Raw genomic sequence first — 13626 nt, forward strand, 5'->3', positions numbered from 1 at the left:
TAAATTCAATTTCATATTTTTTTTTCTCTGCATCTCTGTAAAAACTGTAGTAATTTGTAGTCATGATCTTATTGTGCTTATTCTGGATTGTCACCTTCTCCCACTAGCAGCACATTGTCTGCTATTGCTGGATTCCCATCATGCTTGGGTCACTCTGCTCTGGAATGATTCCCATTGGCATCCTTAACCACTGGTATTGCCCAAATGGAGTTGCGCAGGTCGTCAAGTAAGCCTGGATTCTACATCACATACTGTAAAAAGTCTTGCTTTAGACAGATCTGGTAGTATGTCCTCAATTGTACGCAGAGGGAAATGGTGCTATTTCAAAGCTCTGTTTAAAGGCTTTGGGTCTATGCATAGTCTCAGGCCTGAGCTACACTACTGCTTAAGTCGATGTAACTTACATAGCTCAGGAGAGTGAAAAAGACATCCCCGTGAGTGATGCAAGTTACATCAACTTAAGTGATGTCCACACCAGTACTATGTTGGCTGGAGACACTCTTCTGAAAATTACATCTTTCCACAGTTTCATTTTTCCTAGAGTTACAGTGAGTATCAAAACAGCTCATTATACAGTCTAAGTTGTGGTGAGCTTGGGGAATTTCCATGCACAGTGTCTGAATTGTCTCTATCCCCCATTCTACAATCTGGTAACAAAATAGTTTTATTTTCACAGCATCCTCTTTATCTGCCATAGCAATATCTACATAGAGATGAAATTCCTCTTTCTAGCTCTTCCATGCAAGAGCTAAATGCTTAGCTTGCAAGTTTAATGTCCCTGGAGGTTTCAGTCCCTCCATTTTCTCTTATCAGCCTTGTCTTGTAAAACAAACTGTGTACTCACAGAAGTATTCTGCTCTACACGGTGCAGCTCTCTGTTATATTGTCTGGAGTGGCTCATGCCTGAGTGCCAACCTCAGGGCAGACTATTAAAAAGCAGGTCAGAAACCCCAACTGGTGGTATGTTCTATCACTAGACTTCACCAACCCAGTAACAAGCATGAACTCCTACAGCACTACAACAGACAGTCCCCTGGGGTATTTCAGTCTATCATGCTACCCAGGCAAGCTGGACCATGTGATAGATGGTCACTTTACACCTAAAAATCACATCAATATTTAGGTTACTCCCAGTCCTAAAGGACCAGTCACTTACCCCAGGTGAGCTGTACTCAGATCTCAAACCAAAGACACACCTGTAGCCAATACTGTATTAAACTAACTAAAGATTTATTAACTAAGAAAAGGAATCAGAGAGTAATGTGCAAGATTAAAACAGGAAACATACATAAATGTGTTAGTCTTCAATTTAAAAAGGTAGTATAAGCTTCTGTAATAAGCAGCTCTATAAGTTCTTTAGGGCTGACCCATGCCAACCAGCATGTGAATCTCTTGCTTATGTTTAGGAATCTTTGCCCTTCAACAGTCCAGACAGCATAATGAGACCCAGAATCTCCTTATCATGGATTTTTATCCTCCCTTCAACCCAGAATCCAAGCTGATGGGGTAAGTTCATGTGCAGGACTCCTTTTTCTGGTGGGAGTGAGGAATGCAATCAACGAAGTCTCTGTCCTATAATGCTACACAATGCTTCATTTGCCTTCTTGTATGCAGGTCAAGCATTTTACTTTAAGAAAAGGAGTACTTGTGGCACCTTAGAGACTAACAAATTTATTAGAGCATAAGCTTTCGTGAGCTACACTGAGCTGTAGCTCACGAAAGCTTATGCTCTAATAAATTTGTTAGTCTCTAAGGTGCCACAAGTACTCCTTTTCTTTTTGCGAATACAGACTAACACGGCTGCTACTCTGAAACCTGTCATTTTACTTTAAGTAATCCTTCTTTTCCTATTTACTGAGTTACACAATTACAGACGTTTAAAATACAAACACTCAATATAACTTTATACCATGGGATACAGATATTATAAGTAGGATTAATACATGCAGCATCCTACAGGCATTCCATAAAATCTAAACACATTCTTATAATATTAATATCTAGTGTAACTATACTAACCCACAGATAAGCCAGACTGGTTTCTAGATACGTATTTGTTAGTGTTCAGTGAAGCCCTGGGTCTTGGCATGAGCTAGCATCTGGTCTGCCAGCATCACACTCTCAGTGGTGTCTCTGGCTGTCTAGGACTTTATTACCACTGCCACCATGTTTTACACTTTATTGTGTTTGGATCATCTGCCGTACAAGATCTCATTCTGACACAGGATTAATTAACAAACTCCAGCTTTATTGTGGCTGCTTACATCAGGGCTTCTTCAGCCTCATGGCCTCTTAGACAGATCCCCAATAGATGTGACTTCCAAACAGTTCCCCCAGGAAACAGCACGCTGCCTGAAAGTGTCTGCACTTTCATATTGTTACAGTTTGGATGAGAGTGGGACATGTTTGGGCATGTCCATTTGCCTCTTGTAAAAGGGTAATTTCAGATGTTGATTAAATTGTACAATATACCCACAGACATGTAGACAAGGCACATCTTAGACGTTTAATAAACACATTTAGACATCTCTGGGTTTCTTAGCATTTCAGGTAGTTTTATCTCTGTCAAGTGAAATGAACCATTCCCTTATTTTATTAAGCAGTTTAAACTAACTAAAACAAATAAAGGCTTACTCCCATATTGAGATTGTGATTGAAGAGTTTCCTTCCAGAGCAAGTTTTCAAACCAGACAGTCTCTGACAGTGACACAGAGAAAGGTGTAAAAAATCCCACAGTAAATAGATGTAGGATAATCTGCCTTCCCCTGCCCAACATGAGGTCTAATCCAAATCTCTAATAGTTAGAGGTTGGTTTAAAATCTGAAGCATTAGGTTTAATGTACCTTCAAAATTTTGTATTGCAAATCAAGAATTTTTAATCCTTAGTCTGAGCCTCTGAAGTCTATACAATTTTTACAACAGTAGATATTTATCAGCAACTCAAGATATTTTAACATTTTGACACATCAAGCAAATAGAACAAAGAAACAAAATACTGCATACTGCTCACTATATTTAGACCCAAATAAATAGCTCTGTACAATTATGGAAAAAAAAATCTGAATACTGAAGAACTTTAATGTTTAAAAATGTAAAAGGGATTGGGGTGGGATCAAGGACAATTATTAAAAGGTAAAAAAAATTCCTTCTAAGTTACACAAACATCCAATTTACTGAGCAACAGCAGATTTGTATGGTGGTGACTAACACGGTAACAGAAGAAGAGCAGAAGAAGTCACCTTTATAGCTCTTACCTGTTAAAAGACATTTCCTCACATGAAAAGGGAGAGGAACTGAAAATCAAACAGGTGCAGGAAGAAAATACTGAACTATTAGTTCTCACTCTAGTTACTTTCCATTACAAGTCTCTGGTGGTCTATGCAGGCAGATGATTACTGAAAATTACTCCAAAATATGTTACAAATGCATTGAGATTTCCTGAAATTTTAAATGCAGATGTAGCTTTCTAGCTGGCTGCCAGTGATGTCACAACCATATAAGAAATCCCAAGTAAGTACAAGTACTAAATGCAGAAATTTGTAGTAAATGCAATTCCTAATAAAATTTGAACATTTCATTTAAAGATGGGATAAGCTAGTTAAGAAGAATTCCTGTGTTATTGACTATATTGGCTAGATGTAATACAGAAGAGGATCATTTTGTTTTATTCTAAACTACAGGAAGCAGGATGCCAGACTAGATCTATGGTCTGATGTCAGTGAACATCTTGTAGGTGTTTGTCTCAGACAGAGACAAACACCTACAAGATCTCTATCAAGCGTTCTTACACTACAGTACCCACCTGCTGAAGTGAAGAAACAGATTGACAGAGCCAGAAGAGTACCCAGAAGTTACTTACTACAGGACAGTCCCAACAAAGAAAATAACAGAACGCCACTAGCCATCACCTTCAACCCCCAACTAAAACCTCTCCAATGCATCATCAAGGATCTACAACCTATCCTGAAGGACGACCCATCACTCTCACAGATCATGGGAGACAGGCCAGTCCTTGCTTACAGACAGCCCCCAACCGGAAGCAAATACTCACCCAGCAACCACACACCACACAACAGAACCACTAGCCCAGGAACCTATCCTTGCAACAAAGCCCGTTGCCAACTCTGTCCACATATCTATTCAGGGGACACCATCATAGGGCCTGATCGCATCAGCCACACTATCAGAGGCTCGTTCACCTGCACATCTACCAATGTGATATATGCCATCATGTGCCAGCAATGCCCCTCTGCCATGTACATTGGCGAAACTGGACAGTCTCTACGTAAAAGAATAAATGGACACAAATCAGACGTCAAGAATTATAACATTCAAAAACCAGTCAGAGAACACTTCAATCTCTTTGGTCACTTGATTACAGACCTAAAAGTGGCAATTCTTCAACAAAAAAAACTTCAAAAACAGACTCCAATGAAAAAAGAAAAGGAGTACTTGTGGCACCTTAGAGACTAACAAATTTATTAGAGCATAAGCTTTCGTGAGCTACAGCTCACTTCATCGGATGCATTCCGAAAGCTTATGCTCTAATAAATTTGTTAGTCTCTAAGGTGCCACAAGTACTCCTTTTCTTTTTGCGAATACAGACTAACACGGCTGCTACTCTGAAACCTGTCATTATGCAAGACTCCAATGAGAGACTGCTGAATTGGAATTAATTTACAAACTGTATACAATTAACTTAGGCTTGAATAAAGACTGGGAGTGGATGGGTCATTACACAAAGTAAAACTATTTCCCCATATTTATTCCCCCCTCCCCACCCCCGTTCCTCAGACGTTCTTGTCAACTGCTGGAAATGGCCCACCTTGATTATCACTACAAAAGGTTCCCCCCCCCGCTCTCCTGCTGGTAATAGCTCACCTTACCTGATCATTCTCATTACAGTGTGATTGGTAACATCCATTGTTTCATGTTCTCTGTGAATATAAATCTCCTCACTGTATTTTCCACTGAATGCATCCGATGAAGTGAGCTGTAGCTCACGAAAGCTTATGCTCAAATACATTTGTTAGTCTCTAAGGTGCCACAAGAACTCCTTTTCTTTTAGTGAACATATTGTGCTCAGAAAGCTTTACTGATCCTGAAACCTTTTTACTGTCCCACAAATAAAGCACCGTTGCATCATATTTTTCCACTTTAAGGTGGAATAAAACATTGCCTTGTACCTTTCAAGTATGAAACTAATACAGTGGCTGAAGGATTCAAGAAGTAGGGAAAAGAGGTACTGTAGTATTAAAAAAGGCAGTATCTCATCTTGTGCTAATCAGTTGAAAACAGCTGTATTCCACAGAACAGCCATAAAGTGCCAACCTTTCAATAGTATACAGCAGTTGTTTCTATTCTTAATTGTTTGTGAAGTAAGAATTTATAAGTATGTCAGTCCTTCACTGTGCCTTCAGTCCAGCAGGGGTTTTTGGAAATGGCTCCAGGAAGGAATAATGAAAACCCAGAATAATTCAAACCAGAGTATTTTTCAATCCCTAGATGTAACAATTCTGCTGCTACACTTGGTCCTAAATTATCAAACTGTCATGTTTTGTCCTAAATAGTTGTACACTCAGAAACATTTTAAAATTTGTTCATATTAAAACTGTCACCTTTGAGTAATCAAAATTCCTGACACACTTTGATATGTGGCACTAACCAGAAATGAAATTACTTTCAGCAAATCCTAGTTTCAAGTAAACAATTCTGTCAATCTGAAGTTAGATATTTAAAATCAAGATTTTTTTCTAGGTTGATATAAACTATGGAATTAGTACATGAGTTCCTTCTTGAAAATAATGTTTATTCTGACAAATAGAAAAAAATATTTGAATGATCTGATTATGACACACAGTTCTGGAGTACTAGCAAAGTTATATCCCAAGTCAACATATGAATGAACATCTCAAATACATTGAGATGTGATATGTTTATAATTAAGAACAAAAACTAAGTATTGGAGATTGTATTTTTTCCAAAACTGTAAGGGTGAAATTCACTTCCATGCAAAGAGCTAGGATATTTATACTGCATGTAGACTGGATGCACAGGAGCACCACTCTGTGCACTGCAGGGTCTCCATACATGCAGCTGGAGAAAGAGAGAAACCATGGGATCCAATTATTCCACTGCAACAGGGGGGCGGGGAGCTAGAAGAGGGGCTGCTGCTACTCTAGACCATAGACTACAGTAGTGGTCATAAAGGGGCTGGGTTGAAGCCTTTTGGCCTGTTCATAGTGAATGCTGTCCCCTAACTTGTCTAACTCTGTACCCAAAATGGGAGGTAAATTGCGCCGTAGTATTTTATATACGTAAACCATACACTTACTGTCTAAACTCAGCAAGGAGAAAAATTTCTTGCACTGAACCGAACCCAAGGCAGTAGCTGCACAGTTCATCCAGAGGCCTTCGTAAATCCAGTTTGCAGTAATAACTGCTGTTGCAGTACTGGAAATTTTCCATTTGTTGGACACAGTCGTAACAAGTAAAATGATGAGCCCCACCGAAGCCAGAAGCAGTGCAGAGATTTGTAAAGATGATGATGCCATTTCTTGGTTTTCAAAGTAGCCCCCCAAAATTCAGATATCAGAAACCTATTAAAATAGTTTAAATACATGCAATAGATCAGATTATATTTACATTAGTCACATTGCCTATGCTTCATGTAAACTACAAGCTAACAATGAAAAGATTAGCAAAATTATTTTACAGTATACCTGATAGTTAAAATTTGATCATTTCTTTGGAAATCAAGTAAAAGTATTCAACTAAACCATGACGTTTGTTCCATATTGTTAGGTTTCTACATCTTTATATGTTTAACATAAAAAACAGATACTCCAATACTCTGAGTTTGTAATGTGTCTCTTGTTACAACATTTCCATTTCACTAGTTTACAAACTCAGTTTGTTTTTTAAATTAAGGCAATCAAATACAAGAATAAAAATAATTTAACTGAATCAATTTATACTTTATCACGTTACACTACATAGATTCAAATTGCAAACAAAATAATGTTGACACTTACGTTTACAGATACTGTATGTTTTCTGCTTATTTCAGTTGCCTTTCTGCTAGACGGTAACGTCAGCACTTTGTGAGACTCAGTTTGGTCAAACACAAAGTTTGCACTGTATTAGGACCTTTCCCCCTGTACTAAAAATCAAGGCCTCACTGCCAGATCATTGACTAGTGGATAAGAGTTCATCGTATAGGCTAGCTTCAGTAACATGAACGAATTAAATTAAACACATTAAAATCAATCATAATGCTAGAGAAGCTAATTGCCAGAGGTTTTCAAACTATTCTGGGGATCACTTGAGGGTGGCCTGGTAAGAGCTGATTGCTCACATGGTGTCAGCTTCCCTTTGTTTCTTGCTGTTAAATTGCATTAAAAGACAGAAAAATATGTTTAATATGCCCTAATAGGGCTGTCGATTAATCACAGTAAACTCACACGATTAACTCCAAAAAATTCATCACAATTTAAAAAATTAATCGTGATTAATCACAGTTTTAATCATACTGTTAAACAATAGAATACGAATTGAAATTTATTAAATATTTTGGATGTTTTTCTACATTTTCAAATATATTGATTTCAGTTACAACACAGAATACAAAGTGTATAATGCTCACTTTATATTATTATTTTTAATATTTGAACCATAAAAATGATTAACAAAAGAAATAGTATTTTAAATTCACCTCATATGAACTACTTTAGTGCAATCTCTTTATCGTGAAAGAGCAATTTACAAATGTAGATTGTTTTTTCTTACATAACTGCACTCAAAACTATGTAAAACTTTAGAGACTACAAGTGCACTCAGTCCTACTTCTTTGTTCAGCCAATCGCTAAGACAAACAAGTTTGTTTACATTTATGGGAGATACTGCTGCCTGCTTCTTATTTACAATGTCACCTGAAAGTGAGAACAGGTGTTTGCATGCCACTGTTGTAGCCGGCATTGCAAGGTATTTACGTGCCAGATATGCTAAACATTCGTATGCTCCTTCATGCTTTGGCCAGCATTTCAGAAGACACATTTCCATGCTGATGACGCTCATTAAAAAAATAAGGCATTAATTACATTTGTGACAGAACTCCTAGTGGGAGAACTGTATGTTTCCTGCTCTGTTTTACCTACATTCTGCCATATATTTCATTTATAGCAGTCTCTGATGATGACCCAGCATATGTTGTTTGTTTTAAGACCACTTTCACTGCAGATCTGACAAAACGCAAAGAAGGTACCAATGTGAGATTTCTAAAGATAGCTACAGCACTCAAACCAAGGTTTAAGAATCTGAAGTGCCTTCCAAAATCTGAGAGGGAAGAGGTGTGAAGCATGCTTTCAGAAGTCTTAAAAGAGCAACACTCCAATGCAGAAACTACAGAACCCAAACCACCAAAAAAGAAAATCAACCTTCTGCTGGTGATATCTGACTCAGATGATGAAAATGAACATGTGTCAGTCTGCACTGCTTTGGATTGTTACTGAGCAGAACCCATCATCAGCATGGATGCATGTCCTCTGGAATGGTGGTTGAAGCATGAAGGGACATATGAACCTTTAGCACATCTGGTATGTAAATATCTTGCGACACCAGCTACAACAATGTCATGCGAACACCTATTCTCACTTTCAGGTGACATTGTAAACAAGAAGCAGGCTGCATTATCTCCTGCAAATGTAAACAAACTTGTTTGTCTGAGTGATTGGCTGAACAAGAAGTAAGACTGAGTGGACTTGTAGGCTCTAAAGTTTTACATTGTTTTATTTTTGAATGCCTTTTTTGTACATAATTCTACATTTGTAAGTCCAACTTTCATGATAAAGAGATTGCACTACAGTACTTGTATTAGGTGAACTGAAAAATACTATTTGTTGCTTTTTACAGTGCAAATATTTGTAATAAAAATAAATATAAAGTGAGCACTGTACACATTGTATTCTGTGTTGTAACTGAAATCAATATATTTGAATGTAGAAAACATTCAACATTATTTAAATAAATGATATTCTATTATTGTTTAACAGTGTGATTAATCACACACTTAACAGGTGTGGGCTTGACAGCCCTACTCCCCAATAATAATTTTCCAAGGAAGAATTGTTATGTTACTTGCAGCAAGCCAGTGCACTGTAAATTCATACCGTCTTATATAGATTAAAAATTCAGGTTCTGGCCCATAATTATGTACTCAAATCCCATTAATTATTTTGGAGTTTGGTTGCACAAGGAAAACAGATCAGGCTCATTCTGTTTTTAAAATATTTCTATTCCACTAAAAAGGCTCAGCTCTACATTTCAGAGGGGAACATTTTTCTTCCAAACATGTTTACATTTTGTAATCTATTAAAATAAATATATTTAGTGATCCATTAAGGAAATTTGCAACAAATTATAAGCTTAATAGATGCAACGAGATCAAACAGGCTTTACACCAAACAAACATACCAATAACCCAGATTAATGGGTTTTGTAGGTTACATAGCTATGGATCCAGGCAATCACTATTGATGCTTGATAGTAAGGATCATAAGATTAAAACTTTATATATAATGCTGGACCAAATACTTTCAAATCTAGTCAAAGCTGGACATATAGCCACCTTCATTAGAATGCAGTAATTCAAAACACTAGATTTTTGAAAGTCAAGAAATTCTGAGTTTAGGTTCCACAAACAACCTGAACTCTAACCCCATATCTACATCCAGCCTTCTCCTAATAGGGATGCAAGTACAATTTTAAGAACCTTTTCACCTCAGTGACTATAAGTATTAGTACTCCATGTTGGATGGATGTGATACCATCAGCTCCAAACAATATTTGTAGACTGAATAGAGTAAAAGTGCATGTCTGGTCTGAATCTGGAGGATGTAGCATCAGTCATATTAGCAAGGTGGATAGATATAAAGTGGATGGAACAGATTGAGTTCTCTGAGAGGCGAGGTATGTGAGGTATCAGATAAAAGATGTTTAGCTCTCTGGACCATTGCAGAGAAGAAGGTAGTGGTGTGGAGGTTAGAGCTATCCTAAGAATGGGATGCTGATATTTGTAACTCCTGAAGAATAAGTAAGTAAGAGGAGTGTCTTGTCTCCAAGTAATGTTGAGGAGTCAGATGGTTGGTCACAGGTTAATACGTAATATGGCAGGAGATAGAAGAGGTCTATAGCCCTTACTGGAAATATAGAGGTCTCCTATAGTAGGCAGTAGGTGGGGAAACAAAGCCAGAGTTTTCTATCTTTCAAATATTTAATTTTTCACCTGCAACATTCAATGAGGTTTTGTTTAAGAGATAGTAGATAGAGTTTAATCCACAATAAATATTAAATATTCTCAATCATTTGAAAGGTTGCAGAAATTCAAACGTCTACAACTTCAACAGATGACATTCTAGTCAATTACATTTGAAATCAAAGGAGTGGTTTTTGATTCTCATTACTCTTGTTCTAACCCTTCTTGAAGAGGCACCTTCTCATCACCCCTTCCCTGCCTTGCTAGTATGATGCAATGTTGCTAAGAAAGCCATCTCCAAAAGTGACAAGGTAGCTCAGTCTCCAAGCTCTATAGCTTTTCAGTGTCAACAAGATTGCCAGATTTGATGGCTGATTTGTTGTTGCTCTTGTACTTTTACTTATATAAAAATGTTTGTGAAAAGTGCTTGACAGCCCTAGAATTAAGTTATGAAGACATTTGCAATGGAGACATTTACAAATGCTAATAATAGAATAATTAAGCACTGTTTACAGTGTTGTTGTAGCTATGTTGGTCCCAGAATATGAAACAAGATGGGTGAGCTAATATCTTTTACTGGATAAAGCTCAAAAGCTTGTCCCTTCCAGCAACAGAAGTTGGGCCAATAAAAGTTATTACCTCACCCACCTTGTCTCTCTAATAATTAAATATGTTCTGGGACTGTCCAAACAAGACTTTGGCATAATGTTCTGACAATAAAATCCAGGGAAGAGTCCAATCATCTAGCCAGGGTTGCTCTGCTGACCATATCAAATTAAGAACTACAACTTTATGAAAAGATTTTTCAAGCCTTATAGGAGGGCAAAGAACATTCTTGAGATTAGAAAGAAACTTCCTAACCAAAAATTTAAGTGGATTGCAGACATGACAGTAAAGGTTATAAAAGAAAAATATTAAGGCTGGAAAAAAAAGTTAGTGAATTCTGGTAAGACCCTGGAAAGATTTCCAAATGTTATTGGGGATGGGGATGGGGAGGGGAGAACCACACCATGAAACAAGACGAAATATGAGCTGTGCAAGACTCTTCACATTATGAAACTCAATTCTCTTTAATTCTTTTTACCTAATTAGCTGTATTGTTCAACGAGGGGGAAGGGAGGTATATAAATGAACAGTACTGACTACAATGTTGCTTTCACTTCTAAACGTATTGCAATAAATGTTTTTACAACAAATATATGGCCTGGAACCTGCTTCTTGCTTAAATCAAGCAAATTCTGAGGATGACCCATGTAATGTCACCAGTGCAGATTAGAAAGAGATAAAATACAGATTTAAAACAAAATGCAATATATGAACACACAAAGCAGAATCACACGCAAGCTTCGGGAGAGGTTTAAGGAGGTTGCTTCAGGTCACTGTCTAGTATTCATCTTAGCAGACAAAATCCCCATCCAGTTAAACAAGATGCAAATTCAAAAAAGGAAACAAATCTTAATTCATTCCCCACAATCCTCAAGTGGACTGCTTTCCTGCCCCCATCCCTACACTTGATGGGGATACTGAAAATACTTTTATTTGGCCGGTGACCACTTATGATTCGTATGATCAAACCACTAATATACACAAATGACATTCATCATTACTGTTACTTTGCCCATCACCCTACACTCATGTCTCTGTTTATCCATCTATTGGATTTGTTAGTCCTACATTGTGAATTCTCTGGGGCTGGGCAGGGACTGTTTTACTTGCCAGTACACTGCCTTGGTCCCTGATTTGGACCTGTAGGCACTATAAAAGCCATCTCAGACTCTGCCACTTCCCATTGCAGCCCAGTTCCTTCTCCCCAAACCTGATACCATCACTGAGTCTCTCCCTCAGTATTGCTAACATCAAGCAATAGAAAACTGCAAGTCAGGTCTAAAAAACCATGAGATTTAAAATAAAGTATATTTATTTAATTATAGTTTATGTTCTTTTACTTGAGTCATGTTTTCAAGCTTTTCTCCACAGCAGAGCTGTCAGAAGCTGCTTTTTGTTTTATTAATGAAAGATGAGCTTGTCACATAATCACAAGATTTCAGAAGATGGGTTTATACACACACACACACAGGTATACATACATACATATATAAACAACACAACTACTGTGAGCCCCAGGATAAAAACCTGCAAGAGTATAACAAGCCCCCAGCTCTAGCTTAGCAGAATTTGATTTTTATTTATTTATAATTCTGATGGATGTCAATATGTATTTTAAAGATTTTTCCACAAAACTTTTTATCCATTTACATTTTCACACTGCAGGAAATTATGGGGGAGTCAGACAATAATTATTTAATGACAGCTGTGGAGAGTCAAAAAGTTAAAGCTTTGCCACAAAAATAGACACCATCAGGTGTCAACAGATACAAAAAGTAAAAAAAAATCCTTAAATCAACCTCTAATATGTTCCCAAGTAGCATTTTTCTTCTCGTCTGAGCTGTACATTTTGATTGTTACCGATGGAAATATTTTTCCCCAGGGCTTGCATGTGTACTTGGTGAAATCAATGTTTTCCAATATAAATTGATTCCCTCCTAGTCTAACTATGTCAGCCAGGCTCTCATGCCTTGGGCCTTGCTGCAGGAGCCAAGCCCCATCAGATTTCAAGCCCCACAGGCCTGCAGGGCCTAGAAGAGGATGTAGGAGCTGCCATGGAGCTCCCCAAGGCCTCCTGCTGCTGGGCTTCTGCCTCCCCCAGCCCTACAGTAGCTGCTACCCTCAGCCCCTAGGGTAGGGTGACCAGATGTCCTGATATTTGGGGCTTTTTCTTATAGAGGCTCCTATTCCCCCCCCCCCACCTCCTGTCCCGACTTTTCACACGTGCTATCTGGTCAGCACCCCTCAGCAGCAGACCCAGCAGGGTCTCCAGCCCTTCCCAGGGGTCCACACACACCACAGCCCTGCGCACCTTCTGATGGCCGCCATCTTTAAAACAGCTTTTCACGTAAGCCCCAAGGCGGGGGAAGAAGGAACCTCAGTCTTCGAGAATGCCCCTCTCAACATGGCGGGCACAGGGGAGCTCTGTGGTCACGTGGTAATGACTTTCTCAACGTGGCGGCCTAGCCTGAGCGGGGAATACCGGAAATGCCCTTCTCAACATGGCGGAGGTCGAGATGGGACAGACAGGCAAAGACCCTCTCAACATGGCGGCAAAAGTGGGCGGTGGCCTATATCCTGCTCAACATGGCGGCTGTTGTTGACCGGCATCTCAGAAATAACCCTCTCAACGTGGCGTGTGGGGAGCAACCGTGCAGTCGCTGCGGATCGGTAGCTGGCGGCCAGGCCCAGCCCGGTCCCAGCTACGGCGGAGCCTGTCCCTGTCCTCTCCCGCACTGTAGCATGGCCGGGATCCAGCCCTTCCCGGT

At 38.7% G+C, this 13626-nt stretch overlaps 1 protein-coding gene across 3 annotated transcripts in view; it reads right to left on the reverse strand.

Moving 5' to 3' along the window:
* LOC119861014 (claudin-19-like) overlaps window positions 1-13401 on the reverse strand; it is a 35334-nt gene extending 21933 nt beyond the window's left edge. For 2 of the 3 annotated variants that reach the window (XM_038415350.2, XM_038415348.2), the window contains exons 1-2: window positions 13170-13401; window positions 6335-6599 (exon numbers count right to left, since the gene is read on the reverse strand). In XM_038415350.2, the coding sequence (XP_038271278.1) occupies window positions 6335-6554 (220 nt within the window). In that variant the 5' untranslated portion in view covers window positions 6555-6599; window positions 13170-13401. Of the gene's footprint in view, window positions 1-6334; window positions 6600-7034; window positions 7187-13169 lie in introns of those variants that run through there. The other variant, XM_043492157.1, reaches the window with a different exon arrangement.
* Between the last annotated feature and the right edge of the window lie 225 nt (window positions 13402-13626).

This window comes from Dermochelys coriacea, chromosome 9, assembly GCF_009764565.3.
Source record: "Dermochelys coriacea isolate rDerCor1 chromosome 9, rDerCor1.pri.v4, whole genome shotgun sequence".
NCBI classification, from domain to species: domain Eukaryota; kingdom Metazoa; phylum Chordata; order Testudines; family Dermochelyidae; genus Dermochelys; species Dermochelys coriacea.